Here is a 23,890-nt window from a genome sequence, read left to right on the forward strand (position 1 = left end):
AGGTTCAAAGGGCGCGGTGAGGAAGCAGGTGGCTTTGAGCAAATCTTTGTCGCCATTGCGGTCACGGTGGTGGCACTGGCGCCTTACCGCAACGCTGTTAGCTCAGGGGAAACCCCGTCAACGGGATCATCGTATTAAACTTGAATCAGTTTTACTGTCGCGCTGCTGGATCAGCAACCTTCTCGTCTTATAGTGGTGTGTACAAACAGCAGTGTTTTTGTGCATATGGCACTTTGAATTGGATCTTCTGTGACTGCTGTGGTGCTTTTGACTGCACCACAGTGTTTGTGCTGTTCGACAAGAAGCAGCAGTGTTTGAAGATGTAGACTGCTACGTTAGCGTCTCGCGCTAGCCGGCAGTTCGCTGACATATGCATGTATGGATGTGTTGTGTTTTAGGCCCATTGCACGCACACTACAGGCAAAAATAAGGGGGAACCGGAGAGAAGTTAGCCTCCTAACAGAGCAAAACAAAGGTGTGAAACTTAAGAAAGAACTGCCCGAGAATTACATGCCAAGCAAAGACTTACAGCCTTCGCTACTTGCATGAAAAGGTACACAAGAGAGGTAGAGGCTAGGAGAATAAACATCATGTTCCCCATCTACCCAGCTAAGGTCTACTCTCAGTGGCCAAGGTAACAAGACCGAAACAGACCCAGCCAAGGCGGAGAGAGAGCATTACTGGAAAAGTATCTGGAAGAAGGAGCTGTCAAACAACACCAATGCACAATGGCTGGCAAACTTACAAACAGAGCACAGCAATCTCCCAGAACAAGAATCAATTGTCATAAGGCGGATATCCAAACCAGAGTGTCTAAGATGAAGAGCTGGACAGGAACAGGGCCTGACATGGTTCATACGTCCTGGCTAAAGAAGCTAACTGCTGTCCATGAATGCCTGGCAGCACAAATGAACCAACTCCTAACATCGGGGACCCACCCAGAATGGCTAACCCAAGGTCGGACAGTCCTCATTATGAAGGACCCCCAGAGGGGAACGACACCATCAAACTACTGGCCTATAACCTGCTTCAGCACCCCATGAACGCTCGTTTCGGGCATCATAGCGGCCAAAATGAGTAGCCATATGGATCGATACATGAGCAGAACACAGAGAAGCATTGGTAATAACACTCGGGGAGCCAAACACCAGCTACTGGTCGACAGGGCAATCAGGCAAGACTGTAAAACCAGAAGCACCATCCTGTGCAGTGCCTAGATTGACGACAAGAAATCCTTCGACTTGATGCCACACATATGGGTACCGGAGTACCTGGAGCTGTATAACATCAACAGGATCCTAAAAACCTTTATCAAGAAATCAATGGTGCTGAAGACCAACTCAAAAGCCAATTGCATACGTGAACATTAAATATGGCATATTCCAAGGCGATGCCGTGCCCCTGCTGCTATTCTGCATGGGCCTGATCCCCCTCAGTCAGATCATACCCAACAGTGGTTTTGGTTTATAAGTGGAACAACAATCAGTCACCTCCTCTACATGAATGACAGCAAGCTGTGTCTCAAGAATGAGCATGACATCGACTCTCTGATTCACCTCACAAGTATATACAGCAATGACAGCGGAATTTCATTCAGACTAGGTAAGTGCAGGCGAACGATGTCTAGACAAGGGAAGATGATCATAACCGGAGGGAGTGAACTACCTGAGGGCAGCATAACAGATGTGCAGGACAGCTACAAATACCTTGGAATGCCACAGACAAATAGCAACCATGAGGAGGCAGCTCGAAGGGCAGCCACAGCCAAATACCTAAAATGGGTGAGACAGATCTTAAATAGTCAGCTGAATGGCAAGAATAAGATCCAGGACATTAACACCTATGCCCTGCCACATACAATCACATACCCCCCTGGCATAATACCCTGGCCACTGGAAGAGATGCAAGCGACTGATACCAAGACAAGAAAGCTCCTTGCAATGCACAGAGGGTTCCGCTCCAAGTCCAGCATTCTGAGGCTGTACACAAAGTATCACAGGCATATCCAGGAGGAAACAACAGGCCTCAAAGAATACATCAAGAAGAGGGCACACAGGGACTAAATGAATGTCTCAGGCAAGAAAAGCCGAGTAAGGAGAAGGAGCCAGATGGGCTGACATGGAAAGATAAGCTCCTGCATAGCATGTACCACTGACAAATTGAAGAAGTGGCTGACATAAACAAAACATACCAGTGGCTGGAAAAGGCCAGACTGAAAGACAGCACGGAGGCACTAATCATGGCAGCACAAGAACGAGAACCGGCCCGAAACACGAGATCAAGAGAGACCGCATCAGACAGGACCCAAGATGCAGGCTGGGAAAAGAAGCTCCAGAGACAGAGCAGCACATCGCAACCCTCAGGCTCCCAGGCTTCTGGTAGAGGACCAGAGCTCGAATGAGCTATTATATATTACATATCCTGCACGATAGATTTTAATTGGTATTTGATTGTAATGTTTTTTTTACATTTTTGAATTATTTTGTCACACAATATTTGTATTTTATATTTTAATATTTTGCATTTACTATTTTTTTTAATTCACTATTTTTAATTGTTGTACTCATCCCTTACTCTTTTGACAAGTACATTTTTTTCTTACTTCCTGAGCTTGAAAAGTGACATGCGCTGATTTTTTGTATTTTGTAACTTTTTTTAAAATTATTAAATAATTTTGTATTTTTCACATTTTGTATTTTTTGATACTGTACTTTTCTATGTTCTATTTATATTGTAAATTATTTAACGGTGCATTTTGTTTTTCCATTTAACGTATTTTTACCTCTTTTGCTGATGTTTTTCCACTCAATACTTCCTAATATTTGTTTTGCTTTGTAATATAATAGTTTTTTTTGTTTGTTTTTAAACTATTTATGCAAAAAAAAAAAAAAAAAAAAAAATGTTGACACTTTTCATTTCGCCCCTCATTTGTCATTAAGCTCATGAAGAGTTTTCATTTTAGGACGTCTTCACTTGACAGTTAATAAATGATGTTATGTTATTTATTAAAACATTGTCTGTGAAATACATCAAGGCTTTATGCGGGTTTGGTACCGCTGTCAGTACAGTATATTCCTCTACGAAGGGGGTCTGTGTAAAAAGAGCCAGGCCTTTCTTTTAATAAGCTTACGTGCAGCTTGGCACACGTTGTCACTCTTGTGCTTGATCTCTTGGCTGGAGATGTACCTCTCCGTCTTTTTCACCTTTTAACTGCCTGGTTTTAGTCTCTTACCTGTGGAAAGTTAAAGCTAATTGAAAGACGGCTTGATTTGAACCGCCGCCGAAAAGATGATGTCAGTGTAGTGACTGGAGATGTTAATGTGATTAAATAATTATTGTTTTAAAGCGCGCTAGGCTAAGAGGCGTGTTTAAACAGTGACATCCTGACACGGGAGCACCTGGCTGAATGGTCGCCTACGAAGCTAATCCGATCTTCTCCGGCCCTCGGCTAGTTTGAGCCCAAATAAAATAAACAAGGCCCCTAAAAGCTGCCCCGTAAGCCGCCCTCGCATCCGTTGATGTCATAGCGCGCGGTGCGTGGAGCAGGAAGTGCACGCCGTCTAATACGCACGAGCTTGGTGTTGATGTCAACACAAAGTTAAAGCTTTGAAACTAGCTGTCTGATCTTTGGCCTTAATTGAGCACACAAGCGATGTAATTATAGACAATTAGGATAGATAAATGGATGCATGGAAGCAGAGATGGATAGCTAAAGACGAGCGATGGTTGGACAGTCAAAACAGATGAAAAGTCAATGGAGAAAGCAGTAAATGTTTCTTTGCTGACGTCCTGCTTTGGTCATGACCACAAGCCTGTTTAGGCAGGAAACTACAGAGGTATAGCGGTACCTCGACTTACAAGTGAGCCGACTTGCGAGACAACGATGAATGTTTGTTTTTGTTTTTTTGTTGGGTTTTTTTGTCTTGAGTTGCGAGCAAAAGATTTTGAGTTACGAGCGCTAGATGGTGTCAGCAAACTTCACAACGAGCAGCGGTTTGGCAGGTAATGAACAGCTCCTCAAAAAAGAGGCCGTATATTTTGTTTATTGTCACTTCCAGTTGAGGTTTACTGCAAACTAAACATAAAACAAGGATAATTACCTCATACTTTTGCCTTGAGAAAGTCTGCTAGCTTAATGCTAACACACACTGCAAAACCCTATCGAGGGGCTAATTAGATGAGCATTGATCCATCTTTTTTACCGCTAATCCTCGCGAGGGTCGCGGGCTAGCTGGAGTCTATCCCAGCTATCTTCGGGCGGGAGGCAGGGTACACCCTGAACCGGTCGACAGCCAATCGCAGGGCACATAGAAACAAAGAACCATTCGCACTCACATTCACACCTACGGGTAATTTTGAGTCTTTAATTAACCTACTATGCATGTTTTTGGGATGTGGGCGGAAACCGGAGTCCCCGGAGAAAACCCACGCAGGCACGGGGAGAACATGCAAACTCCACACAGGCGGGGCCGGGATTTGAACCCCAGTCCTCAGAACTGTGAGGCAGACGCTCTAACCAGTCGTCCACCGTGCCGCCCACTAACATTGATGTTGGGGTAATTGTAAACTTTTCAACAACTTCAACACATCCAGACAGAGCATACAACAAATTCTCACAGGCATATATTCTTTATCCCCAGCGTTGAACGACTCATAATACTGCAGCTTAGTTGGGAAGCTCTTTTATGTTTCATCATCAAATCTAAGTGTAGCATACTCAGTAGCAGTGCTGGCTTGAATGGCGCCCTGTACGACGCGTCTAGACGGTGTGTGTCCCCCCACTCCCCGGGAGTGAGAGGGGTTAAGGCAACACTTTCTGAATAGTTAACGCCTACTACTGGTGGCTTCCAAGCACTGACATCCATTATTGCTTTGTGCAACTTAACTTCATTGATCAACATCATACACAGTCCAATTGACAATTGGATGGCTAATCACTCATTGAGTCATTATAAAGTGTGTGTGTGCGTGTGTGCGCGTTAGTTCTTCTAATCGGGCGTGCTAATCTGTGCTTAATGCACATGTAGGTCATGGTTTGTCTTCACACGCCACTACACCTCTGCAGAAATGTTTGCAGCAGCTCCATCCAACCATCCATCCATCCATTTTCTTTACTGCTTATCCTTACTAGGGTTGCGGGCTGCTGGAGCCTATCCCAGCTATCTTCGGGCGGGAGGCGGGGTACACCCTGAACCGGTCGCCAGCCAATCGCAGGGCACATAGAAACAAACAACCATTCGCACTCACATTCACACCTACGGGCAATTTAGAGTTTTCAATCAACCTACCATGCATGTTTTTGGGATGTGGGAGGAAACCGGAGTGGCGGGATTTGAACCCTGGTCCCCAGAACTGTGAGGCAGATGTGCTAACCAGTGCAGAAGCTCTTTTATTGGAATCATCACAGACTTATTTATTGCAGGCAGGAGGGCTCATGGGAAATGCAGGGTTTAGCGTTAGGGCCTGTTGGCTTTCATCAGCCGTTCACACGACAGCTTCAAACGCACCATAACGTCCTCTTGTGGTGTCAACTATGCATACAACTCACAATGAACTCAATTCCATTTTTATGCAGGAGTATGATTTATTTTATTTTTTATTTTTTACTATAGTGTACATTACAAAACAATCTTAGCGGATTAATATTAATGTAATAAACGCACACAATTTACAATGAACTATTCCATTCATTTATTTTCTAATTATTGATGAGTGAAGGTGTAAATTTGAGGTTGTTTTTAAATTTTTAATTATTCATTTTTTTATTCTTAATGTTATTTCTTATTTTTAATTTGTTATTTGTTTTTCATTGTTTATTTTTGATTGGAAAAAAACTGAACTCAATGACCACAACTTGTACTATCCCAATGTAGAAAAATAGAAATAAATTATTTTGTATTCCTTTTATTTAAATTTTTCAATTCCTTTTCAAGATATATTTTTACATTTATTTTTGAATGTCAAAATGTTGAAAGTAATATTTTACTTATATATTATTTTATTTTGTTGAATGTCTATTTAGTTTGTACTTTGAAAAAATATTTTTTACTTTTATTTAAAATTGAATTTTAAATAATAATTTTAGTTCCTGTTATTTAGTTTGTATTTTTAGTTCATTTTTATTATATATTTTTACATTTCATGTCTAATGTTTTGATTTTAAACTTTTGAAACTAAAATTGTGCTTTGACCATGTTTTATTTTGTTAAATGTTTATTTGTTCATTTGAAATTCAAAATGTTTCTGTATTTTATATGTTTTGCATTTTATCAGAATTTTATTTTTTATCAGAATTTGAATTTGTAATTGTTTTACATTTTTATTTTAGTCTTTATTTTTATTTTTTATTTCTTTAGTTTTAATATTTTTTTCTATCTTCCTTTTTTTTTTGCTTCCTTTGTTTGATTATTTTCATTTTGTTGTTTATTTTTCAGGCAAAAAAAACCCCCAAAAACGCTCGTGTTGGTGCATGACCTGCCTTGAAAACAGTACTTTGTACAAACAAACGTCACACTCACTCATTGCCCGCAGAGCTTATTGCATTGTGATGAAAGAGGGCGGCAGAGGAAGAGGAGGAAGGTTAACGTGCGGCAAGAGGAAGAGTTGAGAGCTTAAAAAGCTTGCCGAGGAGGGTGGAGCAGGAGGAGGATGCGGTTGCCTGGAAACAGCAGAGTGGAAACCTCCATACTGGCCAGCGCATGAGCGCGTTTTAAAAATAAACACGCTGGCTAACAAATAAAAGGAACGTGACGAAGAGGAGAAGGGAGAAACGTGCTATCCTGGAGGCACTTGCATTCTAAAGAGGAGGCAGGTTTGATTACATAAGCAGCATACGGATGACATCAGCAGGATTAGAAGGGGCGCGGCTTCAGCAGAGGGGACAGTCCGCAGAGGTAAAAAGCACAGGATTATTTTTCATGTTTTGGTTTTGTTTTGATTTGTCCAAAAACAAGATGGATTTGAAAGCGCGGCGTTCCCACTCCTGAAAGGACCGCGGCGCTCCCAGAGGCTCTCCTCCGCCGGACGGGGGATGCTCAGCCGTCTTTGAAGGCGCATCGTCGTCCTCGCATCACGCCGACGCTCCTCTGATGTGAGTGCGCGCACGCAGCCTGCCTTTGCTCTGATGACATTGTCGTCTTTGAGTAGGAAATTGTACATGTCGTCGAAAATTTTCTTTGCCGGTGTTGCTTTCCACCATGGAGTCTGTCCCGCCTGACGTCAGGTAAGAGGCGCGGGTGCGCCCTGGATTGATCACCTGTCAATCACACCACAAAGATGATTCCTAAACATCAAAGACGATCAAGACTACTTTTTTTTGTGTTAACTTTGAAGGCCATTTAATGTTTTTGCAGACAACTAAAATGATTAAAGCCTTCAACGCATCTAGCGTACGTGTTTTCGAAAACATCAATAGCAATGAAGTAACATATTTGTAAGCAAGAGGTTTCAGTGAAAGCAACATCATTTTGGTAAACATCAAAGATGTTCAAGAGTCTTCCTTACAGCTAATGTACATTTTCGGAAACATTGGACCTATTTAGAATCTTATAAGAAGCTAACACATTTTCATAAACATCAAAGACAATTTCGTTTTTGATTATGCTAACGTACATTTGGTTTAATATCAAAATACAAGACAATATAGTCTTCAATGACGCAATACACTTACATATTTGTGAATATATAAGATGATTGAGGTCATATAAAGCTCGTGTACGTTTTAACCAACAAGAACGTCATTGAAGTCTTCAGGAAAGCTAACAATTTACTACGTGATTTTTATTCTTATTTGACCCGAGCACGCATGTTTACGTAAACTTGAAAGACGACTGAGTCTCCAATGAAGCTATTGTAACATTACAGACTTTAAGAGTTGGGAAATGTGGTACGCTAATGTACGTTTTTATGAATATTAAAAACTTAAAAAGATTCTTCTGTGAAGCTAACATACATTTACAGAAAACACGAGAATTTATCTATTTCGGGAAAGCTAACGTACATTTTTGTAAAATTCATAGATAACCTTGAGTCTTCAACTTCTGTTTCGCCTTTGTCCCCCCAACGCCTTTTGCTCGGAAATCTAATTCGCCGCCGCCATTTTGAATCTGATCACAACAACGCGGGCAGCGTATTGTAGCCAGAAGGCCTTTTAGTTTCTCCTAATGTGTGTGTCATACATCATTGCCAAACCAGCGAACAAATGGACTGTATAACTCTGCAGGCGAGGACCCCCCCCCCCCTCCTCCCACCCCTCCTATATGCACGTTATTGACACACGTGATCTCTGAGTGCATGATCGCCATATTGTGACCTATATAGTTGAATATCAAAGAGACATAGAGAGTAATTTCATAGACATATACAGGTGAGTATCACAAATGTAGTCTAATATCAAAGACATACTGTATATAGACAAATAGTTCAATGTCCACAAATGTAGTCTAATATCAAAGTCATAGTCTAATAGAAAATATAGTTAAATATCGTAGACATAAAAACTCGTATCAAAGACAAATATAGTTGAATATCACAAATGTAGTTCACTTATGAAAGACACATTTATTCCAATATAGTCTTAATATCTAAGACACATATACAGATCTATAATATAAACTGTAGTCTAAATCAAAGACACATTCCAAAATAGTCTAATATTGAGATTGAGATTCCAAAGAGTCAAAAATCACCCGAAAACAAATGCTTTTGACAAGGGAATGTCATTGATCTTGATTTTGTGCTGCTCTTCGAGTCTTTTTAAGAACTACAATATATAAATAAGCTTGACTAGACTTGGTAAAACGTAGTCTAATATCAAAAATATAGCCTAATATCAAACGTATCAAAGTTTAGCCTCAGATGAGTCTGGTGGAAGTACTCGACGCCATGCATGTCCAAGGGCTCTCCAAATGACCTTGGGACTTCAAAGTCAACTTGATGTGCACTGCTCTCCCCAAAAAATGATAAAGCAGCTTCGGAAAATGACATTGATTATCGGAGCACGCCGTTTTGTGTCTTTTTCACCCCCCAGCGAGCTGATTCCTGACCAACCTCCTCCATACGCCATGGGGACTGCAGAGGCCACTTTACGCATGGACAACATGGAGGTGAAGGATGAGTGGCAGGACGAGGATTTCCCCAGGTCACAGCTTATATTTGGGGAAATAAAATTTGTATTATAATGATGCATTGGGCATTGATACATATACTGCAGTATATTTTTAACTTCTGGAATTGCTGCACCATATGTATTTTTTGTAGTACAAGTGTTCTTAAACTTGTGTATCTACTACACAGGCCTCTACCAGAAGATGGCGATTCCACGTGTGGCCTCACAGACAACAGAAACAGTAATGCGAACTATTGACACGCTTTCATACGTTTTTATGTTTTCATGTAACGTTAACCTTCTTGGCTTCTCGGCTTCTTGGCTTAGATGCCCCCAGTAGTCTGAATGTGGGCGGGTCAGCCAGGGACCAGTCCAAGCGGCGCACGCTGACCGCCCCCGACATGAACCTGTCGCTGGAGCACAGCGAGGGCTCGCTGCTCTCCGACGACCTGGACATCAACGTAGACGACATCGAGACCCCCGACGACGCCGACTCGTTGGACTTCGCCAATAACGGCAACGAACTGGAGTGGGAAGGTGAGTGGACACTTCGTCACGACACCGCGTGCTAATGACGTCAAAGAGTCGAATATCAAAGACACAATAGTCTCAATATCAAAGACGAATATCTTATATTTTGATATTGCACATATGTATTAGAAATACAGTAATAGCAAAGACGCTTGTCTTCAAATCAGACACATAGTCTATCACGGTAAAATAACGTAATCTCAAAAACAAATATCTAATAGGTGATATCAAAGACACGTGTTGCATAATATAAACAAATATAGTCTTAAGAAAAAAATGATCGCAAAGACAGTCTAAGACAAACATAGCCTGAGATCAAAATACAGTGTATCAATGCGTAATAGCAGAAATGGTCCAATGTCAAAGACATTATCGTCTAAGATCCAATATGAAATACATCAGAAATAATTTAATTTCAAAAACAAATCATCCAATATCAAGGTCTATCATCAGATAATATAAAATTGTGCGTTTCAAAAGATAATGCTAAAACTAAAGTCTAATATAAAAGACAGTATTACATATACAATTAACACTGTTTGTAATGTGAGTAATTACTATTCTTATTGTTTTATTTTTAATTTGGATGTTTTTCATTTTTTTCAATTAAAATAAACATTACAATTTTAAAAATAATTGAGTTTTTTTAATTTAGATTGTTGATGTTTGCATTTCATTATTACGCATTTTGTAATCGAGTTTTTACCATTCGATTTTTTTTTTTTTTTAGCCAAATACCAAAGGCATATACGTGTAAATATAGACAAATATAGTCTAATAGCACAAATACAAACACAATAAAAAATTGTAATACATCTCTATGGTGTATTGTCAAGGTCTGACTTTCCAACGACCATAGCGCTTCCCGTTTGTATCCAGACGACACCCCGGTGGCCAGCGCCAAGCGTCTCCCGGGCGAAGGCGAGGAGGAGCGCGACTCGTCGGGCCGCCTGTGGAGAACGGTCATCGTGGGCGACCAGGAGCAGCGCATCGACATGCAGGTCATCAGGCCGTACCTCAGGGTGGTGACCCACGGAGGTGAGTTGCCATGACGCCAGAACGCCTCGCCGTGTCACTCGATGTCTCTCAGGAAGCGGCGATGGGATTCGTATCCACCGTATGTCATAACATACATTTGCCGTCCGTTGAAAACTCCTCCCCCTGTGACACAGTACCATTTACTCCCATTTTGATTCACTCCAATTACTTTACAGCTGATCTGATTCTTTCCAATTATGATATGAGACACTCGTACTATGATCAAATTCACTCCAATTATGATGAATACGAAACGATTCACTTCAATCGTGTTGTGATATGGTACGACTCCAATCACAAATAATATGTTTCACTCCAATTTTGAAACAATTTGATACAATACATATGCAATTGTGATACAGTACCAACTACAACTAGGGTATAATTCACTCAAATTACTTTACGATATGCATCACTTCGGCGGCACGGCGGTCGACTGGTTAGAGGGTCTGCCTCACAGTTCTGAGGACCCGGGTTCAATCCCCGGCCCCGCCTGTGTGGCGTTTGCATGTTGTCCCCGTGCCTGCGTGGGTTTTCTCCGGCCACTCCGGTTTCCTCCCACATCCCAAAAACATGCGTGGTATGATTCATCCATTTGCAATATGATACAATTCACCTCAATTATGATTCATTTTATATGTTTCCCTCCAATTACAATACAATTTACTCCAATTACGATACAGTACGAATCACTCCTATATGACACGATATGATATGATACACTCTTAACTGCGATATATGATTTACTCCAATTACGCTATGATAAAACTCACTCCAATTGCGATACATTCTCTCACATTAGCAAAATGATTCGCTCCAGTTACGATACAATTCACTCCGATTACAATACCATTCACTCCAATTACGATACAATTCACTCCAATTACAATGTGATGCAATACAACTCATTCCGGTTAGGATACCTTATATCCCAATCATGAGGCAATACAACCCACTCCAGGAACAACGCAATAGGACGCTACAGTAAATGACTACTTAGCCCTATCTAGTGCAAATAAATAAATAATGTCCCAACCGAACTGTAGTCTTAGACTAAACGGCATCTTTGACAGAGAATAAATAGCAATGGCATGATACTGATCCACTTTCATCTCCCCAATTCAGGCTACTACGGGGAAGGCCTGAATGCCATCATCGTGTTCGCAGCCTGCTATCTCCCAGACAGCAGTTGTGACGACTACTCATACATCATGGAGAACCTCTTCTTGTGAGTACTTTGGGTACTTACTAGTACTTACTTAACGCTCACACTCGGCTTTTGTTCGCGCACTTGTATGTGTGCGCATGCTTGTGCGTGTCCAGGTATGTGGTGAGCAGCTTGGAGCTGCTGGTGGCCGACGACTACATGATCGTCTACCTGAACGGAGCCACGCCCCGCAGGAAGATGCCCGGCATCGGCTGGCTCAAGAAATGCTACCAGATGATTGACAGGAAGTAAGACTCTTGAAACTTCAAACGGTGAAATGACGCTGAAATTTGAAAAAATAAATAAATGAAATGTCATTGCAGATTGAGGAAGAATCTCAAGTGTCTTATCATTGTTCACCCAACGTGGTTCATCCGGACCATCCTGGCCATCTCCAGGCCGTTCATCAGGTCAGTGACATGATCAAATTAAAAATATTTTAAAAAACATGTTTTCAGTCATTGGGTCCTCATATTTGAGTATATTGACCAATAATATGGGAAGCACTCACCAAGACCTTTCATTTGAGGTATGACTTGAAATGGTTTGTTCCAAATTGATTTGGAACTTATTGCTATGGAACTTTGTACTTTCAACAGGTGCAGGTTGGAATTGTGGCTACTGTGAAAAAAAAGAACAACATTGCATTTTTTTATTTTTGGCACCTTTGAAAGGGTTATACATCATACAATAAATTAAATGAATAATAAACTGTTGTATAATGTACTTATGGTAAGATAATAAATGAAAGGCTTCTGACAAAACAATAAACATACGATAACAAAAATAACATAATAATGAATATATTAACTCACTTCGGAGAAAATAAGTAAAACACAATTATAGGAACATGACTGAGTAGCGCCCCAGTTTGTTAAAATGTGTTTGAAAAAGTAGTAACAAAACCATTGAATGAAGTCATTGTTATTACAATGTAAGTACGTATTTATTAAGCATAAAGAAATAAAAGATAAAAAAAAAATGTGTGGGAGGCTCCAAATAATAGGAACAACTCTTAGTAGATCCTAACTTTTGGAATCGTGACGATATCAATGAAATTACAATTATTGTAAGATAATAATTACTTCATTATTATTATTATTAAAGGCTTCTGAGGAAAAATCTAACTTGAATTGTGTGTATTACTAATTTTAAAAACATGACAATTATAGTGAATCCCGCTAAAAATCAAATAAATGTGTTTTGCGTGATCACTCTTTTTCTTTAAAAAAATGGTCCACATCTTATAAATTCTGCCAAAGTATGTAAACGTACGAGCACAGCTGGAGAAAATAATTGAACCAGTATAATATGTGATCACATTTCTTGAGCACGTCTATCTGCGTCGCAGCGTGAAGTTCCTGGACAAGGTCCGCTACGTGCACACGCTGGACGAGCTGAGCTTGCTCATCCCCATGGAGCACGTGCAGGTGCCCGAGTGCGTGCTGCAGTGAGTAGCCTTGCACTGCCGCCGCCACCCCATAATACAAAAAAACCACAGCAATTGCATCAGTTATGTAATGCTGATTTTGACACGTTTGTCCATTCCAACTCTTGTTCAGGTACGATGACGAGAAGGTCAAAGCCAGGTGAGTGACGGCGCAATGATGCTATTTAAGAACGTAAGGAAACATCTTCTGTCGTCAATATTTTTTTATTGAAAGTTTTGTTTTCTCTGGAGACTTAAATTATAACAATTACCATTTAATTTGTGTTATATTATGTATTCTAAGAAGCCTTTAATAATTAACAACGTTTTTTGTTATTGTTGTTGTTATGAAGCTTTTAAGAGTGTTTATTTGTGTCCAGACAGGAGCAAGAGCAGCAAAACGCCAACTTGCCGCCGCCTAAAGAAAGGTGACCTCATGCTGCACCGTGTACTCGCCCACACGCACGTTTTGATTTGTCAGTCAAAACAGCGGTTACCAAGGAAACTGAAGATCATTTGGTTAACTTAATTTTATGCTTCTACGACAGTTAAGATGAAGACGTTTCAAATATGAATTGACACCATTGTCTGTACAGTTGCTAAAGGTTTTCTTGACGGTGACGGTTTGACCCAGGAACAGATAATTATTGTCTTGGTCCTGTTGACTCAGACGTGCTCTAACCTCCTTCCAGGCCGAAGCCGACGATGGCCGAGATCGGGCGCGACGTCTGACATTCAAAGGTAAGCGTTGGCGGGACGCCAGGCTGTTTTGTATTGTCATTGGCATTGTGTGTTGGCATTAAGCTAGAAAAAAATACCTTACATGAAAGTTTAAAAAAGTACCAAACATGAAAAGTAAAAAAACGTACTGTACTGATTTTTTTAAAAATAATAATAATAATAATAAACAGACTTTATGCATAGATACAATAGTCAATTCTCATATGTTTGATGGTATTTCATGTTTAAGATGATTTTATTTGCATTTAATTCACTGATTCTTTTTCATACCACTAGAGGGAGCCTACGTTCCACTTGCGGGACTCGAGTCATACCGCGCTTTTGAGAATCGCTGCCATAGAGAGTGCCGGAATGTCAGGAAAGGCTCTGGCCACAGTGGCCCTGCTGCGATTTGTTACAGTCGCTGGGGAAATAGAGCAGCTGTGAGGTGCTATGACACCAAACTCGCACCTTTTGACAAGGCACGCCAACCCTGAGCTTGTGCATGTCACGTCTCCACTAACTTTGACCTCAAGAATAATATACATTACAATGCAATTCGATAGATGATATTACCGTCCATTTCTTAGCGGGCCGCAGCCACACTTGTACCAAAAGACGTAGCAGTTAAAATTTCTCACTTGTAGGGAATTGCAGTTTTTATGAAGGATTAACTGTATTTTGCTTTGTCTTTGCCTTTTTTGTGACACTTGTACCAAAAGACACTTCTAGTCCAGTTAATGACGGTTTTATGAACATGAAAGGATTAACTATGCACGTTTTGTTGCCTTTTCTTTGACTTTACTTAACATGTGCTAAGTCACATCCCAGCTCAGTGGGTGTGTCACATGATCCCCACACCTCATATTCCCAGAGGACGCCAGCGTTACGTAAAGTGCAGCTGCTAATCTTTTTCAGTCGTCCTGTATGCGACCGATGGCTTCTATTTTTAACAACGAGCCCTCCGGCCAACCCAGGCGGGTCAAATTGATCCGTGTCGCACTTGGTGTCCCGAAATGGGAGGAAATATGCACCGCGCTCGTCCCGCCATTCGGGAGCGCTCCTTACGACGGATCTCATCAGCCTTCAGCTGGTCTGGAAACGCTCGACAGGGTTCAAGCCAGGGAAGAAGCGCTGACACACTTTCACTCAAGTCATAGCCAACATTTCATACGATCCCATTTCAGCTCGACTGATACTGTGACGACGACATTTCGGAATATTTATTCACAATTAACCTGAGGGAACTGCATTCTACTGTCAACCGTCAATCAAATACCACAGCTACGACCTTGTAAAAACATCTTTCTCATCACCCCGCTTGTCCTTTTTTTGAATGCAATTGTATTTGGCGTCAATTATCCGCTGATTTTCGCACTGGGTCTTTAAAGATGTGTGATGAGGGATTCAAAAAAAAATATATATGGAGCAAATCAATCCCTCAAATCTTCATATTCTAGTTAATATTAGTAGTTTTAGAGCAGGAGTACTCAAATACAAATCTTCAAGGCCCACTAAGAAATTTGTCAGTGAGTCAAAAGTTTCCATTTATTCAGGCCCATCAGGCCAAATGCAGATACTGTAACATTCAGAACAAAATGTTGTTTTCATTCGGAACAAAAAACTAAAAACTTAACCACAATGTCGTTTCCATTTTGACGCACGTACGTCATCAGTTGAGACACGGATTTGACTAAAAATGGAACTTCCAAAATGTTTTCACGTTTTCCACAAGGCGATTGATTAAAAGTGTGTTATTGTTCGGTGGCCGAGACAGGTCACAACAATTGCGAACGCCACAACAGGCGCAAACAATGGTACTTTTCTTGTCATTTAATGTCATTTGTTGGGGTCAGAAAAACAATGATATAGCAAATTATCACCTTAAAACTCTGAGGGAACCGCATGGACTCGTTAGTATAATTGCCTCCACTGCATAACACCACTAGGGGTATAATTTCATATTGCCTGATATAAAACCTGACACTGACTGACAGTTTCTTTGTTTTTAACTTGCAAACAACATTGATTGACATTCTCTGGTCATTTTTATATGGGGATTGTGCTGGGGTGTTTCAACCAGTCCCCAATTTGTCTTGTTTTCTCAATTTTGTCTTGATATAACATTGGAAACTAACTCAATTTTGTGTGTTTGTATTGCAGAGCTTTCAATGGTGACGATTACTCGAGATGGCACGGCCTGACTGGATGTGAAACACGCAAGACAATCATTTGTCACACACATACCGTCAAGTATATGGTCTATATACTTCATGCAAGTTTCTACTGAAAAGCTTTACTCTCTTCGTTCGTGTTACGGGAATGTGTACATATATTTTTTTTTTGAGGGGGAAAAAAGAGGGGTCTTACATATTTTGTTATTGTAAATGCCATGTGGTGACATATTTTGTTGTTATAAAATGCCATGTGGTTGATTCATGTGCAATAATGGAATACATTTTGGGACCCTCTGTGGACGATGCAAAGGTGGCATGCTTGTTGATGTTTTGTGTTTTCTGTCATTTATGCGTTGTTTTCGCCAGATGGAAATCGACAACAAATGAGGCCAATTCAAAGATGATAATCATTTTTTATAAAAAATGTGACATCCTGTTTGTTATACTAGAAAGGGCCCTAAGTAAAGAAAGAATAAACAAGCTTGTCATGCCGCACGTTTTGTAATCGTTTACTTCCCTCGATACAACCTTGACCCGCCGGTACTTGACCTCATTTCCAGAATGTTTTTGACGTTTCCGGGTCAAAGTTATAAAACACCTACACACACAAGGACACTGTTGTTAGGATGCGTTACCTGACAGTCCCGTGACTGACTTATTACACCTTTATTCGTCTTGAAATGAATGTTTTACTGTCACCATTAGCACAACATAGCCACATTCACATTCGTTATTCATGCTTTGGGTTATTTTCTGAGTAAGCAACACGAGCCAGGTTGATGAGCTTGAATACTAAACGCTAAACTTAGGATATAAATGAACAAGGTCCAAATGAACAAGGTCCAAACGAGACAGATTTGGACAGTTAAATTAGACTAAAATAATGTAAGTAATTTAAGTGCGTAATTAAGTAATTTGGCTTTCCTTTTTGGTTATGATTTAAGTTAAAGCTATTAGTTGCTATCGATGACGTTGTTTCCCCAGTAATTCCAGACAAGGATCAAGTATGTGCGACAACGTTAACCCTAACCCGACCCCAACCCTAACCACCAACCCTTACCCCAAACACTAAACCCCAACCACTGCTACAACCCTAATCCTAACCCAAAACCAAACCCTACTCAAATCCCAATACTGAGTAACTGCCACAGTGCATATGCAGTATATACACACATATACACATTTGTAATCAAGTGTGGGAGCAATATTCACTTGACAAATACATGTGACAGATAAGATTTCCAGTCATTTCTAACCATAAACACAACAAACATGAGCTACAGTACGTGCCGCTCGTAGTTAGTCAGCAACTCTTGAGTTGCGGGAGACTTTTTTTTATGACCCCTTACGGGGCATGACTTGCCTGGGCCACCAGTCACATGGCGCGCCGCCACGCAAACCGACCGGTTGCATCAGAAATATGTGTGACGTCCAGTGAGCTAAATATAGCGCCATAAAAGCGCCACCGTGGTTTTCCCCTTGAAAACTCCCTAACTCTTTTGATTCACTTGAAGAGGTACATTGAGGAGCACTTCCTAAAATACGCTCCATGTTGGCAACTTGGCATCGAAGCACTGTTTTAAGAAGCTTCCGAGGTGCCACATTCTTGCCCCCCGCCCCACCCTTCCTGTCAGGTGGAAACATTTCTTGGCCTTGCATGCAAATGGGACCCTACCTCCTCCAGGAGAAGCGATCTGATTGGTGCTCTGGGCAGCTCTCATCCTTTAAATAGTCCATGCTGAGATTGTCTATCAATGAAGTAGTAAAAGGGGGGAACGGTTGAAGTCCTAGAGGGAGGAGAAAGCTTTGAGAGAGATTTAGCATAGTGGGGTTCCCCTTCTTTTAGTTACTGATTTCAAAAAAAAGGCGACCAACATGAAATTCATCATTGGCATTGGCGGGTGAGTATAAGTTTGACCGACTCTACACGTCTTTACACTTCTTCTTTTACACGCCAAGTCATTTCAGATTGTCCATTCCACAGAGTGACCAACGGTGGCAAGACCACCCTGACTAACAGACTGCTTAGGACGTTGCCCAACTGCTGTGTTGTGCATCAGGATGACTTTTTCAAGGTAAGAGTTGATGGCGATGAAGGTATGCTACAGTGATTGCACTTGAGGACACAAACTTAAAATTTTGTCCTGTCATGGCACTATCCTAGTAACACAAGCGACTGATTGTCTCCTGGACAGCCAATCATCAAGGCCGAGCGTCCCCTCGTGAATTCCCAAAAAACGTTTTGATCTTCAATTGGTTATGAACACAACTGTAGAGTTGTTGTTGCTGTTTTTTACCGTGCGCTTTGTTGAAACTGGCGACTGATCCAGGGTGTCATCTGTCTTTCACTCGCAGTCGGCTGGGATAGCCACCAGCGGTAGAATCGGTAGAAATTGGATGGACCAAAATGATGAGGGGATTCTACAGACCAGGTATCTTGCAGCAAAAGAAGGATGGCTTCCAAATATTTCAATGGGTTAGCCGTTGGATCATGTGTACCAGGTATCTTACAGAACAGAAAAGCAAAAGTGGGACAAGATGAAAAGTTTTGGGGGAGGTTCATTCGGCAGATGCTATGAACCAGGTATCTCAAAACACTACGATGAAAAGTTTCAGCAAGGGTCACTGATAGCATAGCAGTGCACATGGCTGATTCTCGCTCAGTGACTGGAGGTGAATGTAACATATCCAAGGACTTGTCCGCGGGATAAGTGGTAGAAAATGGAAGGACATTTCGTTCATGTTCCACCTCATATCCTGTTCAGCGTCTATCCCAGATGGCTGGGGGCAAAAGGCAGACCACACCCTGGATCTGGCCACAGTCAATCGCAAGGCATGTGGACAGACACACAATCACGCTGACCTACAGTAACTGACTGGGAATCCGCCGTGTCTACCACTACACTCTCAGTGACCCCTGATCCAAAAGATCAAATGAATAAACCCCCAAATTTGTCTCATCCCGTTTTACATCTCCATCCTGCGAGAGACACAATCATTGGGATTTGTTGAATTAATCCCCTGAAATGTTTTTGACTCCCCCTTTTCGAGTTCTCTTCTGTGAGATATCTAAAATCTGATACCCCTCTTTTGCTTTACCATACTATTAGATACCTAGTTCCTAGGATCCACCAAATTAACCTCTCAAAAACTTTTTATTTGGTCAATTTATTCCCCCGTGCTGTGAGATATCTTGTCTGTTTGACAGATTAAACCCCCAACTGTTTTTGCCTCATCCTTGTTTTGGTCCACAGGATCTTCCAAATTAAGCCCCGAATGTCTCGTCGCTTTCACGAGCTAGATAACTGGTCTGCAGAGCCTTCAAATGAACCCCTGAAATACGTGGGACTTTTAATGAATACACGCCAAATGTTGATGTCCTATCCCTCTTTTGCTTTACCAGTCTATGAGATACCCGATCCATAAGATCCGCCAAATTAACCCTTCAAAACATTTGATCTTGACTCATCCCTCTTCTGCTATGAGACACCTTGTACGCAGGATTAAAAGGATGAACCCCCACAGCGTTTTTGTCCTGTCCCTCTTGCAATCTTTTCAAGCATCATTGCTCTGGAGCGTGACCATGCTGCTAAATGTGCTAAACTATCCCATACGAATCCAACCAAAATAATGCCCTCAAAGATCGTGCACTGTTTTGGGTGGAGACGGGTCCTTGACTTGCCCTGTCCAGGTGTGATCAGCTGCGACGGGTTACTAGGTTGCAGCAATGTTTCACTGGTGACTGTTATTTCAGAAACCCGATCAAATAGAAGTCGGGGAGGACGGCTTTAGACAGTGGGATGGTAAGAATGGATTTTCGCGTAGGAAAACCATATGCAGTAATGTACTTTTCCTTTCCTGCACATTTCCCTTTTTTTGGTTTGGTAACCAACCAATCCTAAACCTAAAAACAATAAATTCACACGGTGTTCCATGTGAATGCCAGAGACGTTTACTAACAGTGACTAATGTGTGTTAACAGCACATCGGTGAGGTGCGAAGTGCTTAAACCGGCATTTGTTACTCTTTTTTTCCCCCTGCCAGTCATCTCTGCCCTGGACATGGAGGCCATGGTCAGCACGGTGAAAGGCTGGCAGGAGAACCCGGTCAAGTTTGCCCGCTCCCATGGCGTCAGCCTGTCACCCGAAGCCGAGGAATGCAGCTCGGACCAGAATGGGATCCATATTCTCATCGTGGAGGGCTTCCTCATCTACAACTACAAGTGGGTAACCCTCCTGCCGGCATGTCATTTGTCACCTCCAGACATCAAGGCTCGTCATAACAGGATCTCATCTCTCTGCAGGCCTCTCATCGACATCTACGACAGGTGTTTCTACATGTCCCTTCCTTATGAGGAGTGCAAGACAAGGAGAAGGTACCGTACTCTCTCTTCATCGTCACAACAACTGTCACCGTGACGACAGTCTTCTAATACGGTTCTGATTTCTGTCTCCGCAGTACGAGAACGTACACCGTTCCCGACCCTCCCGGTCTGTTCGATGGCCACGTCTGGCCCATGTATCTGAAGCACCGCAAACAAATGGAGAGCCAGTGTGACAGAATAGGTACGTTAAGACCAGCAATGGTGAGGTAGCAACTCCCTTTGAAAAAAAAAAAAAAAAAAAAAAAAAAAAAAACGACATCGTTGGGAATTTTCTTAAACTAGCCCGCTTATCTAGCCTAACCAATGGATAGCATAGATCAGTCTGTTAGGTTAACCAGGTCCTAAGGTACCCTGCCTCCTAAATTAGCTTAGCTCCTGAGTTAGCCTTACTGCTAAACAAGGCTAATCATTGTACTAAAACTATGTCAAACAAAAAACAAGTCAATTTAGAAATAAGCGAACATGCTAGCTCTGTAATTAAATTACTGGGCAATGTATACCATAACCCTACTAAAGATAGCCTAGCTACGAAGATTAGCTACTTACGGAACAGAAAAGAATAGCCTGCTAATTTAGCCTCACTGCTAAACTAACTTGTCTAATTGGCCAAAAGGACATGGCTAAACTTTTTATATACAGGAACAAGCTATGTAACTAAACTACTGCACAATATAAGCTAGCCTACTTACTGGACAGAAAAAAATAGACTGCTATGTCCGCCTGCCTGCTAAACTAGCTTAGCTAATAGCACAAAAAAAGAAAACTAATCATAAGAAAAACTAGGCCAAACTTCAGATACAAAAGAACATGCTACATAACAATACCAATGGACAAGCGACCCTACCTACTAAAGCTAGTCTGGCTGCAAAGATTAGCTAATTACTTGACAGAAAATAATAGGTTGCTAAATTAGCCTGAGGGGTACACCAAGCTAATCACTGGACTGAAAAGAACAAACCCAAAACCAACAATGTAGAGTCCAAGTGATTAATAATGTGACTTTGCTAGTTGGCAGGTTCAGAAACATAGACATACCGAATGTGTTTTTTTTCTCTCCTTTGGTTTTGTAGCCATTTGTTGCTTGGCAGATTCAAAAGGACCGACTTTTTGGAATGACAATTTTATTGCTTTGCCCCCACGACACTTCCTCGCTTGCACCGAATGCAAAATTAACTAGTTTGCAGCCTTTTTGACGTCCGAAAAGATGACTAACCACGAACTATTCCTGTTTAGATTACCTCGATGGAATGATGGCGAAAGACGACATTTATTCTGTCGTGTTTGAGAGAATCCAGAATGCCCTTCTCAACAACTCATAGGTACATTCATTATGATTATAATTGTTATTTTGATGGTAATTGTGATTCTTGTGTATTCTTTTCATTTTAATTTTTTGTTAAAATATTTATCACTGATATCTGCTTTTGTCTCTTCACAGCAGGACACCGGCCGGGAGGATCTTGTGTATAGATAATGTAAATAACGACGACCATGTACGCCTTGTAGGATGTGTAAATAGTTGTGCTGAGCAGCACACATCGTCTTTTGTATCATTGTCCCGAAAAGAGAAAAAGCCACCCGCGCTTTGGCCCGGGTTGAATGAACATCACAATCACATAAAGTCAACAAAAGAATACAGTCTGTTTCCTGTTGTCTTTTTCACCTAGTAGCACTCACGTTTTATGAGATTACAGATGAGATCAATTGAAACGACATAAACCTTTATAATATGATATGAATGACTCCAGGGGGCGGGGGGGGGAAATGAGATAAGTGTGACCTTCTATTGTTTTTTTTTTTGTTTGTTTGCTACATTTTGACTGCATTAAAAGAGGCCCCACTGCTTTGAAACGCCTGCAAATGTTTTAAATCACTAAAATTACTGAAGTTACGTACGTTTCCTTGAGTTGGACCTTGAATGCAACATAATATATAACACATTAATATTATATGGCACTTTGTCATGCAAAAATGCACACAAATAACACAGCTTCAATAGATATGTAATAGTTGTTAGTGAATTTTAGTATCTCTCTTAACATGATTACAAACCTAGAACAGATCTTTTTCTAAATGTAAATATATATGTACATATGTTGACCTGGCAGCGACGTCACTGAGATAAACGGACCGCAAAAATATGATATAAATTATACAGTACTTTTCTTTGCAAACATCATTTAATTTATTATATTGATGATATAGTATTGTATAATATATATTATAAATATATAATATATTCAAAATAAATGTTAAAAATGTTGGTTTTGTCTTGGCTCATCAAGGTAATTTTAATATCTCACAGGGACAACACAAGTAAATATAAAGTGCAGCTTCTAAATGGTGATCTTATTTATTAAGATGAAAAAAGAAAATCCAAACCTATCTGGCGTTATGTGAAAAAGAAAATGCCCTCTTGCTAAATTATGAGCTCACTGTGATTGACCACCGTATTTTGAAAGATAATTTCAAATTCGCTGGCCGCACCCTGACCCGATTCCCACCAGATTTGTTGCATCAAGAAAACACTTAAATAGTATGAGTCACAAAAAGTGAGGTAGACCACAAGAAAATAAACGTGGCATCCCACAATCCAAACAAATTCAAGAACAAATGAGAAAAAAAAGTGATTGAAATCTTATCGCACTGGAAAACATTGCAAAGCCGTTTGCAAGGCTTGGGGACTGCAGCGAACCATGGTAAGAGCCATCATCCACAAATGGAGAAAACTGCAAACAGTACTGAACCTTCCCAGAAGTGGTCGACCAATCAATATTACTCAAGAGTGCAACGACCACTCATCCAGGAGGTCACGAATTTAGAACAACATTTAGAGAACTGCGGGCCTCACTGGTCTCAGTTAAGGTCAGTGTTCATGACTCAACCATAAGAAAGAACACAAAAGCTTATCTCGTGTTTGCCAAAAACCAAAAGATGTTTGTAGAAATACACTGCTAAAAAAAAAAAAAGGGAATACTGAAACAACACAATGTAACTCCAAGTCAACCACAGTACTTCAGCCTGTCCAGTTAGGAAGCATGACAGATTGTGAATCAAATTCAGCGGCTGTTGTGAAAATGGAACAGACAACAAGCGGCAATTAGTAGGACAACTCTTAAAGGAATGGTTCTGCAGGTGCTGACCACAGACCATTTTGCTGTCCTCATCCTTTCTGGCTTTTTGGTCACTTTTGCATTTTGCCAGCGCTCTCACCACTAGGGGGATTAGGAGGCGGTGTCTACAACCCACAGAAGTTGCTCAGGTAGCTCATCGAAGATGGCGCGTCAATGCCTACTGT

General features: G+C 41.0%; 2 protein-coding genes across 6 annotated transcripts; both read left to right on the forward strand.

The window, feature by feature from the left end:
- Positions 1-6,552: 6,552 nt before the first annotated feature.
- Positions 6,553-16,703, forward strand: LOC133411331 (caytaxin-like). 4 transcript variants are annotated; one of them, XM_061693574.1, is made up of 13 exons: positions 6,553-7,090; positions 9,029-9,139; positions 9,295-9,347; positions 9,434-9,643; positions 10,517-10,675; positions 11,801-11,903; positions 11,999-12,130; positions 12,206-12,292; positions 13,234-13,332; positions 13,445-13,471; positions 13,696-13,739; positions 14,004-14,052; positions 16,195-16,703. In XM_061693574.1, exons 2-13 carry the CDS (start codon positions 9,063-9,065, stop codon positions 16,319-16,321), a joined length of 1,167 nt encoding a protein of 388 aa, XP_061549558.1. In that variant the 5' UTR covers positions 6,553-7,090; positions 9,029-9,062; the 3' UTR covers positions 16,322-16,703. The 4 variants fall into 4 exon arrangements, with proteins under 4 accessions (XP_061549558.1, XP_061549560.1, XP_061549557.1 ...); XM_061693576.1 differs by having other exon boundaries at positions 7,005-7,090; positions 13,692-13,739; positions 16,195-16,283; XM_061693573.1 differs by lacking the exon at positions 6,553-7,090 and adding an exon at positions 7,127-7,222.
- Positions 16,704-16,805: 102 nt separating this feature from the next.
- On the forward strand, positions 16,806-22,242 carry LOC133411332 (nicotinamide riboside kinase 2-like). 2 transcript variants are annotated; one of them, XM_061693577.1, is made up of 8 exons: positions 16,806-18,109; positions 18,193-18,283; positions 19,963-20,011; positions 20,253-20,430; positions 20,512-20,583; positions 20,667-20,773; positions 21,826-21,911; positions 22,031-22,242. In XM_061693577.1, exons 1-7 carry the CDS (start codon positions 18,084-18,086, stop codon positions 21,909-21,911), a joined length of 609 nt encoding a protein of 202 aa, XP_061549561.1. In that variant the 5' UTR covers positions 16,806-18,083; the 3' UTR covers positions 22,031-22,242. The 2 variants fall into 2 exon arrangements, with proteins under 2 accessions (XP_061549561.1, XP_061549562.1); XM_061693578.1 differs by having other exon boundaries at positions 22,034-22,242.
- Positions 22,243-23,890: the final 1,648 nt, after the last annotated feature.

The sequence above is a fragment of the Phycodurus eques genome, chromosome 13 (assembly GCF_024500275.1).
Source record: "Phycodurus eques isolate BA_2022a chromosome 13, UOR_Pequ_1.1, whole genome shotgun sequence".
NCBI lineage: Eukaryota > Metazoa > Chordata > Actinopteri > Syngnathiformes > Syngnathidae > Phycodurus > Phycodurus eques.